At 42.4% G+C, this 24,676-nt stretch overlaps 2 protein-coding genes across 4 annotated transcripts; one reads left to right on the forward strand and one right to left on the reverse strand.

The window, feature by feature from the left end:
* Positions 1-8,987: 8,987 nt before the first annotated feature.
* Positions 8,988-14,461, reverse strand: LOC124114088 (methionine aminopeptidase 1D, mitochondrial-like). Its single transcript, XM_046474634.2, has 6 exons — positions 13,807-14,461; positions 13,163-13,354; positions 12,430-12,593; positions 11,418-11,515; positions 9,907-9,954; positions 8,988-9,266 (listed from the first exon to the last, which is right to left on the reverse strand). The coding sequence occupies exons 1-6, from the start codon at positions 14,266-14,268 to the stop codon at positions 9,124-9,126; spliced, it is 1,107 nt and encodes a 368-aa protein (XP_046330590.1). The 5' UTR covers positions 14,269-14,461; the 3' UTR covers positions 8,988-9,123.
* A 382-nt stretch (positions 14,462-14,843) lies between these two features.
* On the forward strand, positions 14,844-24,422 carry LOC124114089 (protein canopy homolog 2-like). Of its 3 annotated transcripts, none has more exons than XM_046474635.2 (6): positions 14,844-14,952; positions 15,873-15,964; positions 16,794-16,909; positions 17,354-17,548; positions 18,254-18,353; positions 22,308-24,422. In XM_046474635.2, the coding sequence occupies exons 2-6, from the start codon at positions 15,880-15,882 to the stop codon at positions 22,445-22,447; spliced, it is 636 nt and encodes a 211-aa protein (XP_046330591.1). In that variant the 5' UTR covers positions 14,844-14,952; positions 15,873-15,879; the 3' UTR covers positions 22,448-24,422. The 3 variants fall into 3 exon arrangements, with proteins under 3 accessions (XP_046330591.1, XP_046330592.1, XP_048250397.1); XM_046474636.2 differs by lacking the exon at positions 14,844-14,952 and adding an exon at positions 15,081-15,141; XM_048394440.1 differs by lacking the exon at positions 14,844-14,952 and adding an exon at positions 15,099-15,196.
* Positions 24,423-24,676: the final 254 nt, after the last annotated feature.

The following is a 24,676-nucleotide window of genomic DNA, read 5'->3' on the forward strand; positions in this document are numbered from 1 at the left end:
TACCCACATGAATAAAAACTAATTATTCATTGGAAAGAAGTGTTTTGACTCTCAGTTACATCCAGACTTCGAGGTTTATCAGAAGTTCGAGTCCGGGCCGCTACAAACTGGTGTCAGAAGTGGGATGTTTATATTTTTAAACATCCTTGATACGAACCAAGGGACTTACAGTTAGGACCAGTGACAAGATGGCTACAGTTTCATCTCCAGACGCAGAAGTTTCTTTTGACAAGTGTCATCAAACCACAGCAGAAGAAGGACAAGGGGACATATCTTTTGAAGAGGAGACAATTGATGAACTGTATGAAGAGGCTGAATCACTTGATGAAGAGCCAAGCAGATCCAATGGCGAGGTCAGAGTACACCATAGAGATGATGCAACACCTAGGAGACCAATGGTCATACCTAGAAGAAGAGTACCCTTCACAATCAGGCCAGATTTCTATGATGGGACAACAGACTGGGAGGAGTACCTGTCACACTTCAAGAATTGTGCAGAACTCGGTGACTGGCCTATGGACCAGCAACTCTTAGTTCTTGCTGCCAGCCTGAAGGGGGTTGCTAGGACATTCTACATGGGACTGGCCCCACACGAGAAGAGGTCACTGCACATGCTAGTTAGGAACCTGAACCACCGATTTGGGAGTGAGAGACAACAGAGCTTATGGCTTTCAAGGCTAGAAGTCAGACAGAGACAGAATGCGGAGTCAGTTGCTGCTTTGGCCGATGACCTAAGACAGATGACCCAAAGGGCATACATTGACTTAGACAGCAGGGCACAGGAAGCTATTGCCCTTAATCAGCTATACAAGACAGTCTCACCAGAGCTTAAATTTCATTGCATTGACAGAGGATGCAGGACTCTTTCAGGAGCGGTGGAGGTGATTGAAAGGTTCGAGGCATTGGTTGGTGACCATCGAGATAAGAAGAGACAAGTCAGGGCAGTAGGGAACAGAAACGAAGGAGGGCTTGCTCCCTTGGAACTTGAGAGCGCACCCAAGCCGAATGAAGATCTTCAGGGTGAAGTGCTGCACAAGATCATGGGAAGGTTAGAGAAGCTTGAAAAGGGCAACAACTTCAGATATGAGAAAAGAAATGACCGACCTCAAAGTCAGAGAACTTGTTTCATCTGCAAATCAAGGGAACATTTTATGAAAGACTGCCCGATATACAAAAGGTGCCAGGAACAGATGTCCACCTTTCATGCTGGATCTGCAGGGACGCAGGGAAAAGCCATCCTGTCGACTCAGTAGGCCATGGGGAGACAGGGAATTCAAGGCCTGAAGATGCTGCTATCCGAGTTGGATTGACTGGGAACTCTAAGGGGGGTTTGGATAATGGATTCTACATTCAGGGTGTCATATATGGTGTAGAAGCAAACGTCCTTGTTGACAGTGGGTCAACCATGACAATATTATCAAAGAGGATATTTGACCAGATCAAGTTGGAAGATGCTCCTTTTCTCCAGCAAGGGACCATTAAAGTCGCAGGAGTGGATGGAACAGGTTTAAAGATTGAAGGGCATGCTGACATGGACATTATTCTTGATGGACAAAAATACACACATCCTATCTTTGTGTGTGATGTAATTCCGGATGCAATCCTGGGTCAAGATTTCCTCTTGAAGCATGTGAGTGCCATCGACTACAAACGTCTAAAGCTCAATTCAGGGGATTCTTCCTTAAGTTGTTGGATTTCATCCGAAGCTGAAATGAGTTGTCGTGTTGAAGTGAGTGAGACCACAGTTATTCCACCTCATTCAGGAGCCTGGATAACGATGAAGATACCCAGGGCAAATAAACTTGCTCCAGCTGGTATTATAGCAGGGAAAAGGGATCTTCCGCCTGGAGTCCATGTACCAGAGTGCGTAGTAGATACATCTGAAGAGGTCCAGAAAATCAATGTCTTTAACTTCAGTCCTGACGAAGTCACACTCCACTGTAACATGGTTGTGGGAGTAGCAGAGTCACTGTACATGCAGCTGGAAGAACAAGACAGATGTGCCTCAGTCCATTGCAACGTCAATGCTGATATTTCAAGCTTACAATGTACACCTCTTCCTGACCACCTCAAGGACCTTTGGCAAAGAAGCTGCCAGCATCTCTCTATGGATGAGAGTGAAGATTTTGCAGTTCTTCTTGCAAGATACCAACAAGTCTTTGCAACTTCATCGGCCGACCTTGGCAGAACTTCAAAGGTGGAACATCGCATTAACACTGGAACAGCCTGTCCCATTCGACAACCTCCAAGACGGCAACCTTTCGGAAAAAGGGAAATTGAAAAAGAAGAGATCCAGAAGATGCTTAAAAGGGGAGTAATTGAACCTTCAACCAGTGCCTGGGCATCCCCTGTGGTCCTAGTACGAAAGAAAGATGGATCTATGCGCTTTTGCGCAGATTATCGCTGTCTGAATGATGTCACATTAAAGGATGCTTACCCTCTACCAAGAACTGATGATTGCCTTGATGCCTTGGCGAATTCAAAATGGTTCAGCACAATGGACTTAAACTCAGGGTTCTGGCAGATAGGTTTGGTGGACGAAGACAAGGAGAAAACAGCATTCACGACTGGACTCGGACTCTATCACTTTACAGTGATGCCATTCGGTCTCGCGAATGCACCATCAACTTTTGAAAGACTAATGGAAGAAGTGCTCCGGGGACTGCAATGGGAGGAATGTCTACTTTTCATAGATGACATTATAGTTGGAGCAATAGAAGTGCCACAAGCTTTGCAAAGGTTGGAACATGTCTTTGAAAGACTACTAGGGGCTGGTCTGAAGCTGAAACCATCAAAGTGCATCTTCTTCCAGAAACGAGTGAGGTTTCTAGGTCACATTGTGTCCGAGAAAGGCATTGAAACAGATCCAGAAAAGACATCTGCTGTGCAGAACTGGCCAGTGCCAAAAACAGCCAAGCAGATGAGGAGTTTCCTTGGATTATGTTCCTATTACAGGAAGTTTGTAGAGAAGTTTGCCGAAATAGCCAAGCCGTTATACCAGCTGGTAGAAAAGAGGGTAACATTTTCCTGGACAGAAGAGTGCTCGAATGCTTTCCAACACCTCAAGGAAGCACTGACTTCAGCACCAATTTTGTCGTACCCTATACCTGGAACCAAATTTATTTTGGACACGGATGCAAGTGACAAAGCAACAGGAGCTGTACTTTCTCAGGAGCAAGATGGTGCAGAGAGGGTCATTGCTTACATGAGCAAGTCCCTGAACTGTCATGAAAGAAAGTATTGTGTCACTCGTAAGGAACTTCTTGCTGTGGTGAATGCTCTTAAGCACTTTCATTCCTACTTATATGGACAGGAGGTTTTACTCAGAACAGATAATGCAGCTGTCAGCTGGATGCGCAGCCTGAAGAAGCCAACAGGACAGGTTGCCAGGTGGCTTGAAGAACTCGGAACTTACAACCTCATGGTCATCCATAGGCAGGGCAGAAAACATCTAAATGCTGACGCTCTGTCACGAAACCCTTGTAAAGCATGTCTCAGACAGGAAGTAGAGCAGGAGCTGGGAGACTCGTCAGATGAAGAGGGAAATCAGATGGTCTCAGAGGGCAGCAGCCCACAAGCAGATATCTTCACAGAATTCAACCGAGCAGTTACTAGGAGCCATATGAACCAACCAAGTGAGCCATTGGTTTCTCTTGAAGGCTGGACACTCCCGGAAATCAGGCAGAAGCAGTTGGCTGATGCAAACGTGGGGATTTTGCTTGCTGCCAAAGAAGAAGGAAAAAAGCCAGAGTGGAAGGAAATCTCTCATATGACATCCACTATCAAGACTCTCTGGAGACACTGGGATCGGCTGAATGTTTACTCAGGAGTGCTTTATCGCTTATGGATGGAAGATGATGAATCCCGACAGCAGATGATTGTTCCTCAGAGCCTGAAAAATGACGTTTTGAAGTACTATCATGACATTCCATCCAGTGCACACTTGGGCAGAGAGAAGACTCTGGAGAAAGTCAAGTTCTCTTTCTACTGGCCAGGTCTCAAGGGTGAGGTGGAGAATTACTGTCAAACCTGTGACCATTGCACAGCAAAGAAACAACCTAAGGGACCCCTTAAGGCCCCTCTAGGGGAATACACAGTTGGAGAGCCTATGGAGCGAGTTGCTATGGACATCTTAGGACCTCTCCCGCTGACAAAGTCAGGACATCGCTTCATCCTTGTTATAAGTGATTGTTTCACTAAGTGGACTGAAGCTGTTGCTATCCCTAACCAGGAAGCTGTCACAGTCGCTAAAGCTTTTGTGGATGTGTTCATCAGTAGGTTTGGCGTGCCTATGCAGATACACACTGACCAAGGCTCTACATTCGAGTCAAAGCTTTTCAAAGACATCTGCGACTTCTTACAGATCCACAAGACCAGGACAACTAGCTACAGGCAACAATCAAATGGAGCTGTGGAAAGGTTCAACAAAACCCTTGCACAGATGCTCACAATGTATTGTGAGAGGGATCAGAAGCGGTGGGACGAGTACTTGCCTCAAGTAATGATGGCCTACAGAGCTTCAATGCATTCCAGTACTGGGCGCACACCCAACAAAATGGTCTTCGGAAAGGAGATAGTTCTGCCCATGCAAGCAGTCATTGGGAGGCCAGAAGAGCTTCGGGATCAGGCTGATGTTGAAACATATCTCTTAACATTGGAAGATAGGCTGAAACGAGCTCACGAAGCTGGCAGGAGATCCCTGAAACAGACAGCAGAATATCGGAAGAAGAATTATGATCTCAAGGCCAAGGGAAGATGTCTTAAAGAGGGACAAGCTGCATGGCTCCACAACCCTGTACGGAAACGTGGGGTCTGTCAGAAGCTCACTTCAAGTTGGAAAGGACCCTATCTCATTGAGAAAAGGATAGATGATGTCACCTACCTTGTGAGAAGGTCCCTTAAGCAACCTTCTAAGGTGTTTCATGTGGATCGGCTGCTACTCTACAGAGGGAAGAACCTTCCCTCATGGATCAAAAGATGTCAGCAGTCAACTTCAAGGAACTAGAAGATTAGGCCTTGAGAACCTGTCTTAACAATATCTTAAAGAAAAGTTGAACTTCAGAAGTTTGTGTTTATTGTTAACAATGTTGGAGTTTTATTACGATGTAAATAGTTGGATGGGATAATCTATGTCCCGAAGAAGGATCTTGAGCTTCAGTGCTGAAGCTATTGCTTGCATGGGTTGCTCTGGTAAATCTTAGGGAGCTGTACAAGGACTTGAAGCTTTGTTGGGTGGAACCTCAACTTGTGTCATACAGCGCCAGATATCTGCAAACAGAAAGAACATGTTGATGGAAGTGCTGCAGCAAACGATGATGGATCCGTCATGTAACGCAGTAAGACTAGGCCTGATCACCCTGGAACCTGCTGACTTGATGTTGTTTACATTCTTTCTGTGGCATTTGATCTGGGCATCGTGTGAGAACGGAGTACACAGAACCGATGGAGGTGACCCGTGTAAAGATAGAAGCTATGATTGTCCTGTGAGGCTAAGATATTTATCAGAGATCCATGCAAACCAGTGTCAGGGTTGTAGAGTATTGACCTTAAGTCATAATCAATAGTACAATTACACATGATGGCATTTAAGTTGGAATAATATGCTGCATTGTTGGATGTTTAGGCAAGTCTAAAAGAAAACATTTGTGTTACAGAATACACATAATCGTTGAAGATGGCTCACAAGTATGTCTGTGGACTCGGAGCATGTAAATATTCTTTTGCAACGAAGAAAGAATTGAAAAATCATTTGGCAGCAGCACCACATCGTAAACTCAAGGTAGCCTGTATCCTATGTCCTTCATTCCAGTCCTTTGCAAGAGTGTCAGAGTGGAAGAGGCACTGTGATGCGAAGCACAAGCTACAGCTGCAGGAACTTGATGCAGACTTTACGTCAGAAAGCAACGCCACATGGTTTTCACTTAATCCAGAATCTTATGTAAGGGCGGTACCAGCTCCAGGTTGGAATGCTGCACTTTCAGCAAAGACAAGGGAAATGGTCCTTCTTTGGGTATCAACACAGGGCAGCATGCCAAGAACAGAGGAAGAATGGGAGGAGGGATGGCAGACGATTAAAACGGTTACAAAGACCCTACCAGTGGAGGTGCAGGAGGTAGAAGATGATGATGCTCTGTCTATATTTACAGATGGAATCATAAGTCTTGAACCGGAAGTTAACACACCACCAGAATACGACCCTTCAGAAAGCAAGTGTGGCGCCTCGACTGAACTAGAGATTAAGGACATCCTCCTCCACAGGAATGGTGCTACTGTCCTGTTCTATACGCCTGGGGGTGGGTTTGTGTACGAGGCGGGCATTTCGGAAGAAGCCATGCAGAGTCCAAAGTCCTTCGACAACCTCACAAGGCGGATGAGGACTCTTGGCAGGGCCGAACCCAACTCCAGGCCAAGTGGATCGGGCCAGAAAATGGAGGGACCACAACTGGAAACAAGGAAAGCCACCTTCGCATCACTCCTGGGGATAGAGAGGAACATGATCAACTCCGTTACACACTGGACATCCCCTTTTTCATCAAGGGAACCTTCCCCCAGGCCCAAGAAAAGATCGAATAACTCCAACATGTCTCCCCATAAGGATTCCGCATCAAAGATCCCAAGAAGAGAGGAACAGAAAAGATACCATCAAAGGCCCAGCTCTCCCCCAAGGCCAAGGGAAGTGGACACCATGAGGGATGCCAAGAAGATCTTGACAACAGGTTGCATGCCACTGCTTCCCCCAGCCAGAAGGGACTGGACACACCATCAGATCCGGCTCTCTGCTGGTGCAAGGAGCATCACCTGGCCTCCTAGGAGCTGGGAGACCCTCAGTGCAGATGAGAGACTCCTCCAGTGGGAATTTGCTGCCATGACCCTGGAGGAGGGCCTCCAAGGACGAGTCCCTCGGATTGAAAGGAGCTACTTGCATGACAGATGGAATATGCTTGCCCTCCCTGGTACCCTGCTGCATACAGAGGACCACTCACCATCAAGGAAGGCCCGTCTTTACGATTACCGGACCTTGGTTGACATCTCCTTGGGCAAGATCAACGGCCAGACTGCCAGGGCCATAATCCTCATGCATCAAGCCGCCCAACGCCATAGGAATACGGAAACAGACAGGATCATCAACTCTATCGATGCAGCAAGGATCGGTCTTCGCCTGGAAGCGGATTAGCAGATCAGGGGACCTGATCTTTGAAGAGGGGGATGATGTGATGGCCATCACGAAGAATATATAAATATTAATGTGTCTTTATTATAAAATATGTAAGTTATGACAGCTTGTAAAAATTAGAAATATTTCCTAAATATTTCCCTGTTGTATTTTTGATGGTTATATGACAGTGCACGAATTATATCATAATTATCCTGTAAACTGTAATTAGTTTTGCAGGTATATATCAGTATACTTTTGCCAACCTCGTTTTCACGTAATTCAATGTTTTGAATCCCGTTTTGGTAAGAAATCTATCAGAGGATCATAGCATGCTTTTATAGAGCTTCATGGCACACCGTTATCTCGTAAAAATAATCATATGTCCATGCCATCATGTTACGCATATTGTTTAGGATGTGCCAGTACCTCATAAGCATCGATGTCAACAACGTGCCTGTCAAAACGATCTTGTTTACTTGTTTCAAGAGTTTTGCATTGACCGTAACTTTTGAAGAATTCATCGTTCTAAGCACACAGTTACGCAAATTAACCATCAGATACAGATTAATCATACCTTTGTTCTTCAACAAACAGATCACAATCACTTGGCAGCTTGATATTTATCCATATTTGTGTGAATTTGTGATCAGGGCTGAGCTACGTGTTTCGCCGACGCCCGCCATTTTAACTTTGTGACAGCTAGCCTAGGTCGCGATGAAGTTACTGAATTTGGCTAATGCTTAGCATTTGCATTATAAAGTTTATTTAATCTAATGAACTATGTCCAGAGGAACCCAGAATCGTATTTGATGATATGTCAAGACGTGTATTAAAGTTACTGTTAATTCTGACATCAGGAACTATGTAATCTTCGCTGATGTATTCATGCGCAGTATTTAGCGTCACTATTTATGAACATGTTTCTCATAAATATGACATCCAGTGCTTCTGTCAAAGCATACCAGTGGCCAATTTGTGTTATTAAACGTCCTATGCATCAGATAAATTCCAATTGCCTCCTGACATTTGTAATCTTCCTCTTTGAATTGTCCATCGTAATTCCCAGTCGATGTTGCTTGTTGTTATTACGTCCTCTCGGCAGGCAGCAAGGACGTAGCTTCGACGTAGCAGGACGTAATTGTTTATCTTGTGATATTGGAAGGCAATTAGTGAATCAATTAGACAGAATTCATTGATTGGTATAAATACTCATTTTTATACCAAATTACCTCCTGAGATGGTTTGCCTTCCTCTTTATTTCAGTGATTTTACATTGTGAAAGTAGATCCCTCAAAGGAATAAGGACGTAAAGAGACGTAATTTCTCGTAATTTGATTGGTCAATAACAGACATGTGACCATTTTCTCACACCTATAAATACGATGAGATCCATTCTGGGTCATTCTGACTTTGGCAGTCTAAAGGTCAGTTTCAATCAAAGGGCAGATAATTCAGCCCAAAAGTTCCCCTTGTCCTTATGTAATCATTTCTATAAATAGACTGCATTTTTGAACACAAACACAAATTGCTATCTGAGTAACTGTAAAGTCATCCATATATATATATTAATAGCAGTAAACTACCATTATAGTTACAGGCAATAATTATTTTGCCCTGACACTGGTCCTTACAAATAAACCTTAAAGCTCAGAGGGATCTACTTATTTGGAAGCATTGTGTTGTCCATATAAGGCATTGTTATACCCACATGAATAAAAACTAATTATTCATTGGAAAGAAGTGTTTTGACTCTCAGTTACATCCAGACTTCGAGGTTTATCAGAAGTTCGAGTCCGGGCCGCTACAATAATAACCCACTGTGCCACCGAGGCATGTGGTGAAAGTGTGTTCAATCCATCTGGATGCTGCACGTTGTCTTTCTCTCTCCCGCTGTCACCTGGTTCGTTATATACCGCCTCCCCCTTCCCGAGACATCACATAGTTATGTGTGTGATAACAGATGGTAATCACAGTGTTAGGATCTGGGCTCCATCCTCTGTGATCAGGACTGTGTGTTCAAACTGGGCTGACCGGCAGCTGTCCAGTGTCACGGCCGTCCACCCATCCTCCAAGATACGGAAGTCAGGTTGCCCCGAACAAATAATTGGCTCTGTGGAGACAAGTGTACACTGTAACATCTAGAAGTGATTAATAAACTGAAGAAATTTATACAAAATAAATCACTTAATATAAACCTTGAACAATATGTCCAAAGGCAACAAGACTATTTCACACACTGTGTTTAAAATTGGAAACTTAGAATGAAAGTTTAGGGTCCTTTTCATATTCCTGATATCAAAGATCAAAATTTTAGGGGATTTCTTGATTCAAAGGCTATCAGAAAACCTTAATGTCCCCAGTTGCCCCCTTAATTTTTAACACAACAATGGACAAAATTATTCATCAAGCTGAAAGAAAAAAGTTTTTGTTAATGGAAATGAATGCTGGAGAATTTAAATTGTTAGGGCATACACAAACAGTTCAGATGAGCCTGGTAACTCAGGATAACAACACAGGAATGAGTGGGAAAGTAAGTTTTGTGGGAGGAAAGACTGAAGTCACTAAATAACCCATGATTAAAGGTTTCTTGCATGTTTAAGGGAGGCAACTCTGCACAGCACATTGCAGCACCTCAGACAACTGGGCCACTTTAGCCTTAACACAGGAATAATGGCAGAGATATAGAACTGAGAGCCAGTCAGGGTCAAAAGTAACATGTCAAAACAGTACTAACACATAGTGAAACTCACCTACAGTGAAGGTCATCCTAGGTGCCATGACAGCATTGTCATGATGCTCTGCAAATACATTAGACCAATTAAACATCCGGAGACAGACATGATGTCTACACAATAAACATGTCATCAATGACAAGTCCAGTAAACTGGTGATTAAAGGGAGACAACCACTAACAGGAAAACACTTCACAATCAGACAAAAATCAGATGGGTCAGTTCAGTCCCTGGACCACCGTGGTCAACTCGGTCCCCAGACTACAATGGTCAGTTCAGTCCCTGGATCACCGTGTTCAACTCGGTCCCTGGACAACCTTGGTCAACTCGGTCCCTGGATCACCGTGGTCAACTCGGTCCCTGGACAACCTTGGTCAACTCGGTCCCTGGATCACAGTGGTCAACTCGGTCCCTGGATCACCGTGTTCAACTCGGTCCCTGGACCACCGTGGTCAACTCGGTCCCTGGACAACCATGGTCAGTTCAGTCCCTGGACAATCATGGTCAGCTTGGTCCCCAGACTACAATGGTCAGTTCAGTCCCTGGATCACCGTGTTCAACTCGGTCCCTGGATCACCGTGTTCAACTCGGTCCCTGGACAACCGTGGTCAGCTTGGTCCCCAGACTACAATGGTCAGTTCAGTCCCTGGATCACCGTGTTCAACTCGGTCCCTGGACCACCGTGGTCAACTCGGTCCCCAGACTACAATGGTCAGTTCAGTCCCTGGATCACCGTGTTCAACTCGGTCCCTGGACCACCGTGGTCAACTCTGTCACTGCACCACATGGTCAGTTCAGTCCCTGGATCACCGTGTTCAACTCGGTCCCTGGACAACCTTGGTCAACTCGGTCCCTGGATCACCGTGTTCAACTCGGTCCCTGGACCACCATTGTCAGCTTGGTCCCCAGACTACAATGGTCAGTTCAGTCCCTGGATCACTGTGTTCAACTCGGTCCCTGGACAACCGTGGTCAACTCGGTCCCTGGACCACCGTTGTCAGCTTGGTCCCCAGACTACAATGGTCAGTTCAGTCCCTGGATCACTGTGTTCAACTCGGTCCCTGGACAACCGTGGTCAACTCAGTCCCTGGACCACCGTTGTCAGCTTGGTCCCCAGACTACAATGGTCAGTTCAGTCCCTGGATCACCGTGTTCAACTCAGTCCCTGGACAACCGTGGTCAACTTGGTCCCCAGACTACAATGGTCAGTTAAGTCCCTGGATCACCGTGTTCAACTCAGTCCCTGGACCACCGTGGTCAACTCGGTCACTGCACCACATGGTCAGTTCAGTCTGTGGACCACCACGATCAGCTTAGTCTTTGTACCATGTGGTCATCTCAGTAACTGCCTTACAAACTCACCCACTGGTTCACTCATTAATCATCAGGGTGACAATTGTCTGGACATTTCTATAAATCTATGTTCAAAAGCCTAATATTTCAGATAAAAGGATCCAACTCTATACCAGAGCTATAATATTTTACCAGATATTGCCAGATTTAGACCAAACATATTGTGCTGTACAAACCGAAGTGGAGGATATCCGGCTTTTCATGGAAGTTTTCTCCTATTCCATGTCCGCAGAATTCAGGAATCACAGAGAATCCAGCGCTGTGAGCAGCAGAACTAAAGGAAAATAGGAAATCATTATCAGCATCTGAAGATTACCCACGACATACACTTGATGTAAAATACATAACAGTCAGTCAGTATGGTTCTTCTGGGCAGGGGGTATCCAGAAACAAGCTTCACACATTGTACCCATCTTGTAAATTGGCCCTGCTACCAGTGTTTGAATTGCCAGGCTGCAATCAGGACCCACAGATTTTAGAAGCTGCAGGCTCTGACTAAACTCTTCATGCCCTCATGTCAAAGAACTGCAGCTTATTGTGACAAATAAATCTACACATAAACTTTCTGCAGGCCTTAAGGACTCATACTAATTTGAAACTGTGGGCCAACACGAGATCTACCTGCCACGGAACTGCGTCAGGCAGCTTATTTCAAACACTGTCTTTGACTTCTGTGGGATGACGAAAATCTGTGACTTCTACAACTACCACCTCAAATCAGCCTTGGAAATTCGTTTTTGTCCATAGTAGAACCCACATTTCACTAGTCCTCAGAATTTGTAGCTAGTTCTGCTTGAACATGACAATAATGTTTTCTATGTTTACATTTTCTATCAGTCTTATAAAGTTCAAATTTGCAGCAAAAAAAGCTTTGAGAACTGGGTGCTGTTGTACAAAGCGACCTTAGCACCAAGGTAGAATTACGATAAGCCTAACACTAAGGTTGTTTTGTACAACGGCACACGTGTTCAGAATCATATCCCTCAAATGACACTAGTCAATGAGTACTAGCATCACTGGATACTTTTTTGTCCTCAGCACAACATATTTGTCTTGGGCTAGCAAACTAATGTGAATGTGAAAGGATTGATAACACATTAAAACTGTTAAGGTACCCAAAACAAAATGCAATTCCCTCAACCGGTTAGGCAATAAACATCTCTGCATGGTATTAAATTTGTAACAAACCTGATTGCATTGCCAATTTCACAGAATCGGATACCCGGTTTACAAACAGCAACCCCAGCATCTCGGCAACGCCTTGCAACATCAACCAACAGCTGACCTCCCTTGTCAACGTTACCAACTAGATATGTGTTGGAACAGTCACCATGGTAACCATTCAAGTATACCTTGACAACAAAGAAGCACTATATCATTACACCAATCATTTCCACAACATTCCATTTACATGTAGTTAAAGGTGTTTTTAAGAGCAAATTGCATTTTGAAATGCAGCATCGTAATATTTCCTTTTGTATGTAGAGAGTACAATCTGCATCACTGTCAAACACTGTAGCTCCCAATATATTGCTATACAGATACCCGTATCACAATTTATTGCAATAGAATCTATATGCCATTACACAGCCCTAATAATCAATGATTCATTTTGCTACCACTAGACCACGGAGGCAGTGCATGTGGACATAAATATTAAGTTGCATTTTTCAAAAACAGGTTGCACTGGTACATTTTTCATATTGCTAAATCGAGCCCTGCAAGGCTATTACAATGACAAGCAAGTAGTATTCTTTGGGATAACCCCAATGACCCAACATTAAGAAGTTTATCATATCTGTCTGATAATAATTTTCTGTTACCAATTCTGAAGTGAGACTTGGGACTTATTCTAACCCAAACTCCTCCCGGAGGTGTTAAAGAAAACATGGTTATTATTGTGAAAAGGAATTGTTCCTACTGTCACATCAACGTTGATGATGTCTCCGTCCATCAGGGGCCTGCTGTCGGGGATGCCATGACAAGCCACGTTGTTGACGGAGGTACACACAGACTTGGGAAAGCCCTTGTACAACAGCGGAGATGGATATGCACTGTTCTCTATTGCCAGTCTGTGGACAAGTTGGTCAATTTCATCTGTTGTCACACCCACCTGAAGTGAGTGAGTGTGTGATTGGGAGTGTGAGTGGGTGGGTGAGTGGGTGGGTGAGGCAAGGTGGGACAAAGAGGCACAGATATTTCAAGACAGGATTCACTTCAATATATATTCGAAGTATCTGAATTACCTGCATCACTTGATCATTGTTGATGTATTAAACTACCAGATTACCTCAATTGAAAAAGATTGAACCCTTCTTACAACATATTAAATAAGATTTTATTAGTTTGAAAGTCATCTTTTTGTTAATTTTTGGGAAATTAAGAAGTTTGAATTCACAAATGTTGTTCTATTTTAAATACACTTCATACCCACACTTACTTTGTTTTGAATGAGATTAACTCGTCCGTTTGACTAACAGTGGTCCGTTTGGCTAACAGCTATTATGACAAAATAGTCTGGTATGTTTGTCAGTGGTCCACTTTAACAGGTACTATTCATCTTACCCGGATGGCTTCTCCAGCCTTAGCGAGGATGCTGCTAGCGAGGGAGCATGCAGCCTTCATCCCCTCTACCTGTGTCTGGGTCTTCAGAGGAATCGGCTTGCTGGCCGCAGGAACACTCCCTGTCTGTACATACATAGGCCTCTTGATGTGCTCAGGAACATGGCTGACACTGCTTACTTTCTGGGGCTGCACTAGGCTGTACAGTGTGCGGACACAATTTCTGTGTAGTAATGGAGGACCTGTTTTAATTATATCGGAAGGGTTGTGTGATCTTTGCAAACTGAACTGTCTTCTTTGACAGCCTCTATGAATATCAGAGTTGGTGAGGCATGATTGTATCCCCTGTAACTGCAGAGCACCGGATGACATATGTCTCTTTACCTGGCCTATCTTAAACTTCGAACACATTGTCACATTTGTATGTCTGATCATCATCGTCAACACGCATCTCTTACTGGACATGGTTTGAAATGAAACACAGCTCAGTGTGACATGACTGTTATAATCAATACCAGATATGTATGTCTTATTTTAAAAGGTATTTCGTTTACACTAAATGGATACTTAAAAATCGCAGATCTGGTAGCGAGCTTGGCTCAACATTTCTCAACTTCTCTGCGCGGACTCTGCTGCCCTCAGATGACTTCTAAGTGGTTGTATTCGAGCGATGTATTCCGTGTGTTTCTGCCAAGTTCTTGTTCTAGACACATCCAAGATGTCATAATTTTTTTTAACAAAGACTGTTTGGTGAACAGAAATGTCATGTTCAATATCTATAGTTCAAAATAATGGCATAAATGGTGTTAACTTATTGATGAGACATGTTTTTTTTAAGCGAATGTTTGTTGATAGAACTATAAACAGTCGTGCAAATATAACCAAAAGCATGGAGACACTTATAACATGCACAAATGTAAACATTTGGCTCTTCTCTTATTGAATTGTCAACAAATCACGCTGTAGCTCCAGAATGGATAATAACTTGCTTTTTTCAATGTACAAAATTAATGTTTTATCAAATGAGAAGAGGTTTTTTTTAACGTTGTCGGTGTTCTAAGCAAAACGTGGAAAGTGCAGACGAAAACATACCGGCGTGTCGCCTGCGTGTTGGACTCAGTAAACCAAACTCTTTGGACAAGTAAACAGGTGACGTATATTAAGAACAATAAAAAGATAAGAATTCTGCAAATGCGACATGTGTTTATCATAGCTTGTTTTAATTTGCATACAAACATTGCTCGATTTTGTGATCTGTTAACGAATCACTTCTCCGCCAATGAGCAATCACCACGACTCTCTGAACGGGCAGTAACGGTACACTCCACGCTGACAACAGTGAGTCGCCACCGACTGGAATGTCGGCAGTTACTCAAACAATATTAAGACAAAGGTATATTTAAAGATTGAAAAAATATGTATTACTCTTTTGTGCACACATTTGCCTGTTCATATTTTGACAGGTGCGCGTTTTGACTATAAGTAGTTACGTCCCTTTGATTTTCTGTGTTCCATATTTGAAGCACACGAAATATTATGAGACAAACTGGTTATATTCTTGAGCAACGAATCGATAGATCCGTAGATCTCATTAATTTCAAGACTAAATAAACACTGATAATCTCACTCATGACCATCCAAAAAAAAGAAGAAGAAGAAGTAAGGATTATATATAAATACTGAACATCTTTCTTCACATTTTAATTGAATACAACATCAAATATTACTGTAAAACGCATATAATACATGACCACTGTGACTTTTGTGTTTTGGCTAGTAGGCTACGCACTAATATTTATAGTTTTGGAAGCTGGTCAGATAAATGTGTTAAACCTCTATAAGTATAACTGGGGACCTAAGAACTATATGTCCGTGCGACAACAATTTTTTAAGTTTACATATTTTGTGAAGTGCTTTCAACAACAATAATATTACTTCCAAAATGCATATTGCCTTAAGCATATTTGCATTGGCATTCATGATTGAATAAATACCTCATATATTACCAAAGTGTTCAGTAATGTAAATTTTAGAAGTAATATTAAAGTATTAGATATTCTCTTTGACAGCCTTAGGATGGATGTGCTTGGTGTTGCCCTGTGCCTAGTGGTGTTGTTTACAGTTGGAGAAACACAGAGAGATAAACAACTGTATTGTGCTGGTGAGTTCAGGCACCATAAGTAATTATGGTATAATATGGAATTTAAGTGTGAACAGACAGATGTGCCACTGATTTTTGTCCATTATAATGTAGGCACTGATCATAATTAGAGGTAAAGTATGGTTTTAAGTTAATATATCATCTTACATCATGTACACTGTAGAGAATACACCAACAAGTATATGTCATGATCGTGTGTAAATAAATCAAGTCTGAGTATTTATAGTCATGATGGCAACAAACTTCTATCCATTATAATCACAAGGTTTAAATTTGAAAATAACTTTTTGCAAAAAATGCAATCATTTTCAGTGAAGTTTATTATGGTCGCATTTTTATTTCTGTGATAGCCAAGTTCCATAATGTTACTTGTAAATTCAGTAGTCAGTCAATCCAGACAGTAAGAAAAAAAAAGAAAGAACAGCATAATTTCTCATTTGTGGCAATCCAGTGATTGACATCTTGAGCATTGATCTATGCAATTGGGACATGATGGCGTTTTGCAACTTAGTCGGCTAGCCTGTCCGTGGCTCCTATGACAAGCATAGGGTTGCTGAAGACCAATTCTAACCCAGATCTTCATGGGGGCAGTATTAAAGAAGGAACAATGCTCCACTGTCTGGATCCCATTTCCAGCCTAAGTCTACACTTTGTTATTAGGGCTATGCGTAAAATTTAGGCATTGTCAATTATTGTAATCTTTAACAGCGGGATGCACATTGTTTGAACAACTTGAATAGAATAAGCTTGGACTGCCAATTTTCCAGTCTAGTTTCCCATAAGTGCTTGGTTATAAATAATAAGGCAACTGTCTTCTATTTACCTGCAGTGTGCCGAGTTGTGGTGGATGAGATCAACTGGAGTATAAGTCAAGTCGATCCAAAGAAAACCCTGCAAGCTGGGAGTTTCCGTGTGGATCCGAAAGGCAACCAGGCGATCAAAGAGGTAGGTGCTGAAAACAAGGTGTCTAACATAGCTTTCTTTCAATTTTCTACTTTCACTTTTTTCAATTTTATTACAAACTAAATTGAGTTACATGTTTGGAAGCACAGTAGGCTTTTATCCTCTGTCAGGTTTAATAATGCTATATTGTAAATCCTGTGAAGGGATTCTTGTTAAGAACTGGTCTTCAGCAACCCATGTATGTCGTAAAAGGCAACTAACATGATTGGGTGGTCAGGCTCCGTGACTTGGTTGATGCATGTCATCGTATCCCAATTGTGTAAATCGGTGCGCATGATGTCAATCTCTGGATTGTCTGGTCCAGACTCGATTATTTACAGACCACTGTCATATAGCTGGAATATTGCTGAGTGCAGCATTAAACAACAAAGAAACAAACTATATTGTAAACAATGGCGGACATGGATGTGTTTGTGTTGTGTACAGATTCCATATGCAAGATCAGAGACTCACTTGACGGAGCTAGTGGAAGAGGTGTGCGGTCGCATGAATGAATATGCACAGACAACAGATGATGATGGCAAGAAAAACATTGTCAGGACCAACTCCAGGAATGGCAAACCTCTGTCTCTCAAGAACATCAACATCAACAGAGAGATACAGAAACAGCTAGGATTCTATGTAAGATGATATCACATTTCTGCTTTCACACAGCATTTCAGAGTATCTTTGATCATTTATTGGACTAAGGTTGCATTGTGAACACTCAATAACTTTAAGACAAGGTAACATAAACTGTTATAAGATTTTGCCTTTCTACTGCATTTTGCATTTAGTTGAATGTGAGACAGTGTTCCTTTGAACGGTTTTCCTTCAAGTCTCTTGCCTTCTTTCTTTCATTAAGAACTGATGTCATCTCTTTGGTAACCCATAGCTTTTTATTATGTCAGTTTTAAGTTGCTTTACAGGCATGAAAGTATCCATACAAAAATTGAAAATATTTCTTGAATTTCACTTCCATATTTGTCAAAAGTTGACCAAGTAGGGTGCTTATTAAAACCATTCACTAGCTGAAATTCACTAACTGCAACAATGCATTTTTTGTGGCAAATGAAAAAAAATGTTTAACACTCTGAAGCATAATAATTTTTTAGAGCATTTTCTGGGACAATATTTTTTTGGATAAAATCCCACACTAGAAGATCAAATGCTTGGTCCCTTATCGGACCAGGGTGCTTATACAGTGCATATGGATGGTGTACTGATAAAACTGTCAACAATAAGTTTGAGAGCTTGTATTCCCTTCTATTCTTTCTCAATTGATGACAAATTCTGTTCTGTACATTAAGCTATGCACAGATGTGATGCCAGTGTGTCCTGTTTTAGTGTGACTCGCTCATCGAGGAGCACGAGGAGGACATCATTGGGCTCTTCAAACGCAAGACTTTACCTAATGCAGACCGAATCATCTGTGGAGATATTTCAGGTATGTCCCTCTGGAGAGTTGCTTGTCTGTCTATAGTTTACTGTATGTTTTATCAACATGAGAAGAAAATCATGAACATAATCAAACTCAATGGAAATTGTTACATGGAGATGATATGGTAAACATGAATGGACAATTCTTCAGCAATATACAGCATTCACATACTCATGTACTCTTTTATCATGTAATGAATAAAGTGTTATACATTTTGTACTTAATCTTGCTTTACATATTGCATTTCCTTCTGTTTCTCTCAAAAAACATGACTGGAAACGTCATCCCTTGAGAGAAAACCTGTTCTTGTTTAGTTGCCTTTCTACTATGTACAGTTTAACATTGTTTATGTTATTCTGACTTTTCTTTGTGCATGTTTTCTTTGCTGTCTTTAGAGATGACATAACTCTCTATATTGTGTGTCTGAAGCCTAAGTTGGCTACGGACCCACAAAGTTAGCTGCCCTGTATGCTGTTATCAAGGACGTTTGTCGACCCTTCAGTATTTCTACCTTTGTTGATCATCTACAAGTGTGTCCGAAGAGGAGGCTGCAACAACATTAATGACGTCATTCCACAATGGCAGATGCTTCTCCACCGCTGACCTCCCCTCCATCATCTTTGGGCAACAGCTGCTTCAGTCCCCAGTATCCTACCAACTCCAGCAAACTCTGGCCCCCCCACCCCCCCCCCGAGATGTAACAGACAATCATTTCCCAGGTCACGGCACAGGTGACGTCTCAATTGGAGAAACGTGGCCATGCCTTTACCGAAAGGCTACTCCAGTTAGTCAGAGGTGCCTGGTGCCTGGTGCCTGCCTCACCTGAGACTCCAGAAAAGAACTCCACACTTTATACTCCAGATGTACAGCATCCGACATCTTGTCATCACGCCAGGCGCTCATGTCCAACGGCTAACCAGGGTATGAAGGGCCTTCAAAGCACAACAGGTGCTCGGAGCATGACAGGCGTTCAGTGATGGACAGACGCTCCGTGTTGGACAGCTGATTAGAGGCCCTCTTTGTCTGATGGGAGGCGCCCAGTGCATTTTGCTCCTTCTATGCCTGACCGGTTGTACAATGATTAGATCTTCTTACCCTCGTCTTTCTCCTTCCTCATAACAGTACTTGTTCCCTGGTTACAAGGAAGGCCATAATCACCTGGCTGACTATGACATCATTGAGAGGCTGGCTGATCAGTTATCCCTACTGTTGGATGGGTTTATAAGGGATATGACGCTTGATGATGACTTCATGATGATTTCAAACCACTGCGCTTCAGCAAAGGATTCCCACCCATCCATGACATGGATTATGCCAATCGTGCACCACTTATCAATGAGGACATTCATTGCTTAGCTAGAACGTCAAAACCCAGCTCTTATAAGGTGCAGGATTCACAGAATTACGGAAGTTGATATGCAGAGCTCTTTCTTTTTCAATGTTGGCTTCATCTAATACAGCGATTTCCCATGACCTGGTACAACCTAATAGTCACCGGGTGGAACATTTGCAGTCTGTTGTCAGTTGGCAAGTGCCTAATTGGAGATTATGAGGAATTAATGTCCACTAGTTTACTGCAGAGGCAGAGAATGTCGTCAGCCTCATCTTGGGGTGCCGAATTTACAAGGCGACTAGTGAGACAGAAAGGACGTCACAGTCACAGACTACTCTACGAACAATACAAGCACTGGAGCATCAGACTAGACGACCTGCCTCTTATCAACTAACTTGGCCCTCTGTCCATCAGGGCAGACATCGTCCCCACTCAGAAGTTACTACTGCAACTGGATTGGCCGATCAACCAGACGAAGACTGAACCCTGACATTTTTAGAGGGCCTCTTTTGCACAGACTAAGGTCTCCTCCAGGTAACCCCAGACAGGTGGATACAGTCACTGCCATAACAGGGCCTCTCCGCCTACAAAACTGGCAAGTTCTAATCGGGCTCCTGACTTAGTCCCAAGACATCACCATCAGAGGGAGACCCCAGTTAATGCCACTGCAACATTTCCTACAGCTGTACTTGAAGCTAAACTACAGCCGTACGTTTGTTCTCCCGGCGTTTCTCCAGTAGTTGACAATCCCATCAAATGTCTTCAGTGGAGCAACCCATTTATTCGACGATGTATCCCTTCCACTTCCTTTGTTACAGGCTAAGTAGGCCAAATATTTACCTGTTAGCAATGAGCGTCAGCTGTCAACCTCTGGTTTACGTCTCTCCAATTCCATATCCGTTGGGATCTGTGGGAAATAGATGCTCTAGCCATCTCATGGGAGTGGCTAAACGCCTGTCATTATTTTATTTACGCGACATAGTTGTTGAAGACTTTGAAGGCGTCCATTCTTTTGGGCCACAGGTGGTAACAAAGCAGATCGCCAACCCCAAACAATCCTGGTAGTGGAACCCGGATACTGCCACCTGAGCGTCCCCCACTTGGAGGTGTGTTGAGGGGACACAGGGGTTATGACATTCATGATGCGTCTAGTCAATGTATTAATTTTTGTCCATCAAGCTTGGAAGTACGGTCATGTTAACCTCCCTTTACTTCTGCTGTACAAGATGTTGTTTGGCCGCAATACGACTTGTGACTTACCGAAGGTAAGATCCTCGACCAAACCAAGCTCTTGTGGGCCTTGCTCCAGTCTCCACCTGCAGGTTGCTGTAGCTGTTGGTGTGCACAGAATGAACACTGAAGATATGCCTTTCTCTTGCCATTGGATAAAATGCTATATGTAATGCAGGATTAAGTAAAAATTTATCAATGTCTGATATATTTTATATTTAATACTTATCCTGCATTACATCACAAAAAGGCACCCACAGGCTGGCGCTGCCTCCCTGCTTGTGTCTTCAGTTGATGTTGCTGTTTGCTCAAACAGAAGAGTGACGTGTATATTGACTGGAGCGGTGAGGGCAGGATGTGGTCGGGCGAGCGGTTTCAACTGTGGTCATGAACAGGTTTTTTTCTCAAGGAAGATATTTCCAGTCTTGCTTTGGAAGGAAATGCAATTGGTTATGCAGCTTAAGAATTAAAAATAAAATATAAGAGATACTGGTAGTACTGTTGAATTGTGGTCTGAAGTAGACGTCCATTAACACTGTTGATGGCAGATGAAGGTGTTTCAACAGCATAAAATCATTAATGCCTCTGTCTGAATATTCAATATTCTGTTAGACACACACAGACACACGCACATGCACACTCACACACACTCCACCCACACCCCACACCCCACACACCCCTAGTGTTTATAGCGCTCACTCTTAACTCTGATAAGGGGCGGTCGGGTAGCCTAGTGGTTGAAGCGTTCGCTCGTCACGCCGAAGACACGGGTTCGATTCCCGACATGGGTACAATGAGTGAAGCCCATTTCTGGTGTCCCCCGCCGTAATATTGCTGGAATATTGCTAAAAGCGGCGTAAAACCATACTCACTCACTCACTTAACTCTGATAACCTGGGCTTAATTCCCTACATGGGTACAATGTGTTAAGCCATCCCACAAAGGATATTGCTGGATTGTTCTCTTTAGCTTTCATATTTTTCGTATGGTGGATCAAATGTTGTCAGGAATCGTCATCATTCATCATAATGGGGAAACATCTATTGATCAACTGTGATTGTTACAGTTTTGAATCTTCATTCTCTTTCTTTCGAGATAATATTGACAATGTTCATAACATAGGAAGTCAAACAAATTCAAACTTTGGAGTGAGTGAGTATGGTTTTATGCCTCTTTCAGCAATATGCCAGCAACATCACCAGGGACACCAGAAATTGGATTCACTCATTGCACCTGTATGGGGAATTGAACCTGGGTCTTTGGCGTAACGAGTGAGCGCTTTAACCACTAGACTACCCAACCGTCCCTCAAACTTTGGAGATTTTAATGGATTACAGTGAAAATGATTTGAGGTCTCATAACTCATCTCCAGTGAAACCATTCATCTCTTGTTTCAGCTGCATGTACTGAGGCTGAACTGAGTCAACCCCTAGCAACCTTGAAAGCTGAAGAAGAAGCAGAGGAGATGGAGGAAGAACCTGAGGAAGATCCCGAGGAAGATGAACAGGAACCAGAGTCAATTAAGGAAGAATTATGATGGCCTTCATTTAGCATTCTTGTTTCACTGATGTATTTATTCATTCTCCCATCGTCCATGTGCAGTGTGCACAGGAGTCATCGACTCAGTTTCAGGGTTACGTTTTAGTGTATTTGTGGGAAAGTTTAGAAAAATGTTATGAGAGAATTGTTGACAAAATGACTTATTGTGGCTAAAACTATCTTGGATATGTTTCAGTATTGTTTACTGTGTGCAGTGATAAATGTTTTGAAATGCACCACATGAAGGATGTGACTTTACATGATGAATAGTAAGTAGCACATAAGCTCTGTTTACATGTGTGAACTTCTCCATCTGTCCAACTCCATGTAAACACCATATTTCCTGACCAAAATTTTATAAAAGGCACCTTTGAAATTTGGCAAATCATTTGGTTTTGACCAAAAAAAGCATTAGTATCAATACATAAAAACACAATATATACACCTTATAAAAGGTTAAGAATCACTTAGGGACCAGTTCAAATGTTTGATGTGGGATATTAAACTTTATTCATTAAGTATTGAGGCATACCCCCTACCCCCCAGAAAAACATTATTCTGTAAATACTGAATTTCCGAGTATAGTGGCCTCTTTTGTCACGCATTCTTGTGTTTTGCCCTGTTTTTAAATGTTTATTGAATGATCCTGCCATCATAACACATGCATGCATCTCTGATCATCTGTTGAACACGTGTGCATCTCTCTGTTATGGCTGTCTCTACTTACAGGATGTACTCATGGGGATTCCGGGTTAGAATTGGTCCCTAGCTGGTCGTAAGAGGCGATTAAATGAATTTAGCTGGCAGGCTTGGTGACTTAGTTGAGGGCTTGTCAACGTATTTCTACTGGGCGGATTGTTGTTCATAATATCAATCACTGGATTGTCTGGTCCAGACTCAATTACTTACGGGTCGGTGTCAAATAGCTGGACTAATGCAGAGTTAAACAACAAACACACAGATCTGTACCTTTCTTTGTAAGTCTTTCATCATCCTTAAACCATTTTCAGAAAATTGAGTATATGATTTCACCATATATGTGAGCTTGTTATTTTTCTGTTATATTTGTTGCTGTGGAAGGAATGAAAACAATTGAAGCCTCATTTTACGATTGGTTATAAAACTAAGGTTACAAAATTTAAATTTGCACTTATCTTGGGTCACACTTTGCATCCTGTAGCACATAATAAGTATTAAATATTAAATGTATTGTAAAATTAACAATATCTCTGTGTTGAAAAGAAATTTAATGAAAAATGCATGCAGCTTGGCCTGTTTCAAGGTGTTACATCCTTTCCAACATAAATCCGCTCCGGATTTATTTTATTATTTAAGTTTAGAAAAAGGGGGAAAAAAGTAAAATATGCTTATCTTTTAAGTTCACACAGCATTTGTAATACCAGTTATAAAAACATGCCGATTGGGTTGTGTTTTCAAGATGCGTTGAATAGATCTAGACCTCTACAGCATGAAAAAAATCTATTTTTGATACATGTAATTCTTGAATATCATTCCTGTAGGCATCATGTTGATTTGTACCTTAGAGTTCTAGAATTTCTTGCCTTGTTAGCCGATGTAAGCTGTATATTTATGAATGTATGAAAATGACTGTTTGCTACTTCTTGTGATATATATTATATCAGATGACCAATTATTTTGATCTGTCATGATGTAGGTGTCATTATGTGGGGAGGAGGATATAGGTGTCTGCTAAGGGTAAAGGGTGCAGGTGCCCTGTAGGGGATGAGGCGTAGATGCCCTAAATGGGATGGAGGGGTAGTTTCATGTATGGGGATGGGAGGAAGGTGTCCTGTTGGGGGATGAGTGATGGTAAGAGTTGGAAGCACAATAAAATAGTTTGAATGTGTGGGAGTCAATGCAGAATCATGTACTCGTGTATTGCTATCCTCTGTGACTTGTTATCTGGATGTGACTGGTGAATGATGTTGTGTAAATAAATATTTTTTATATTCTGTTGTGTCATGGGAGTTGTTAGTTCCCCTAAAATCACAAGACTGACAAAGTTCCTTGGTAGTCACATTCACACCTGTGAGAATTTGATAAAGACGTGCCAAGTTCAATTAACAATATCACAGTTATATTACACATCCGGAATCTTTCAGCAGGAGGTTGATACCACAAACGTTATATTCCAGTACAACCAGCATGCTCAGCAAACAGTTGTTTTTCTATTGTAAAACTCGAGAACAAGTATTTTTTCCCCTCA

This window comes from Haliotis rufescens, unplaced genomic scaffold (genome assembly GCF_023055435.1).
Source record: "Haliotis rufescens isolate VD_foot unplaced genomic scaffold, xgHalRufe1.0.p SCAF_1, whole genome shotgun sequence".
NCBI lineage: Eukaryota > Metazoa > Mollusca > Gastropoda > Lepetellida > Haliotidae > Haliotis > Haliotis rufescens.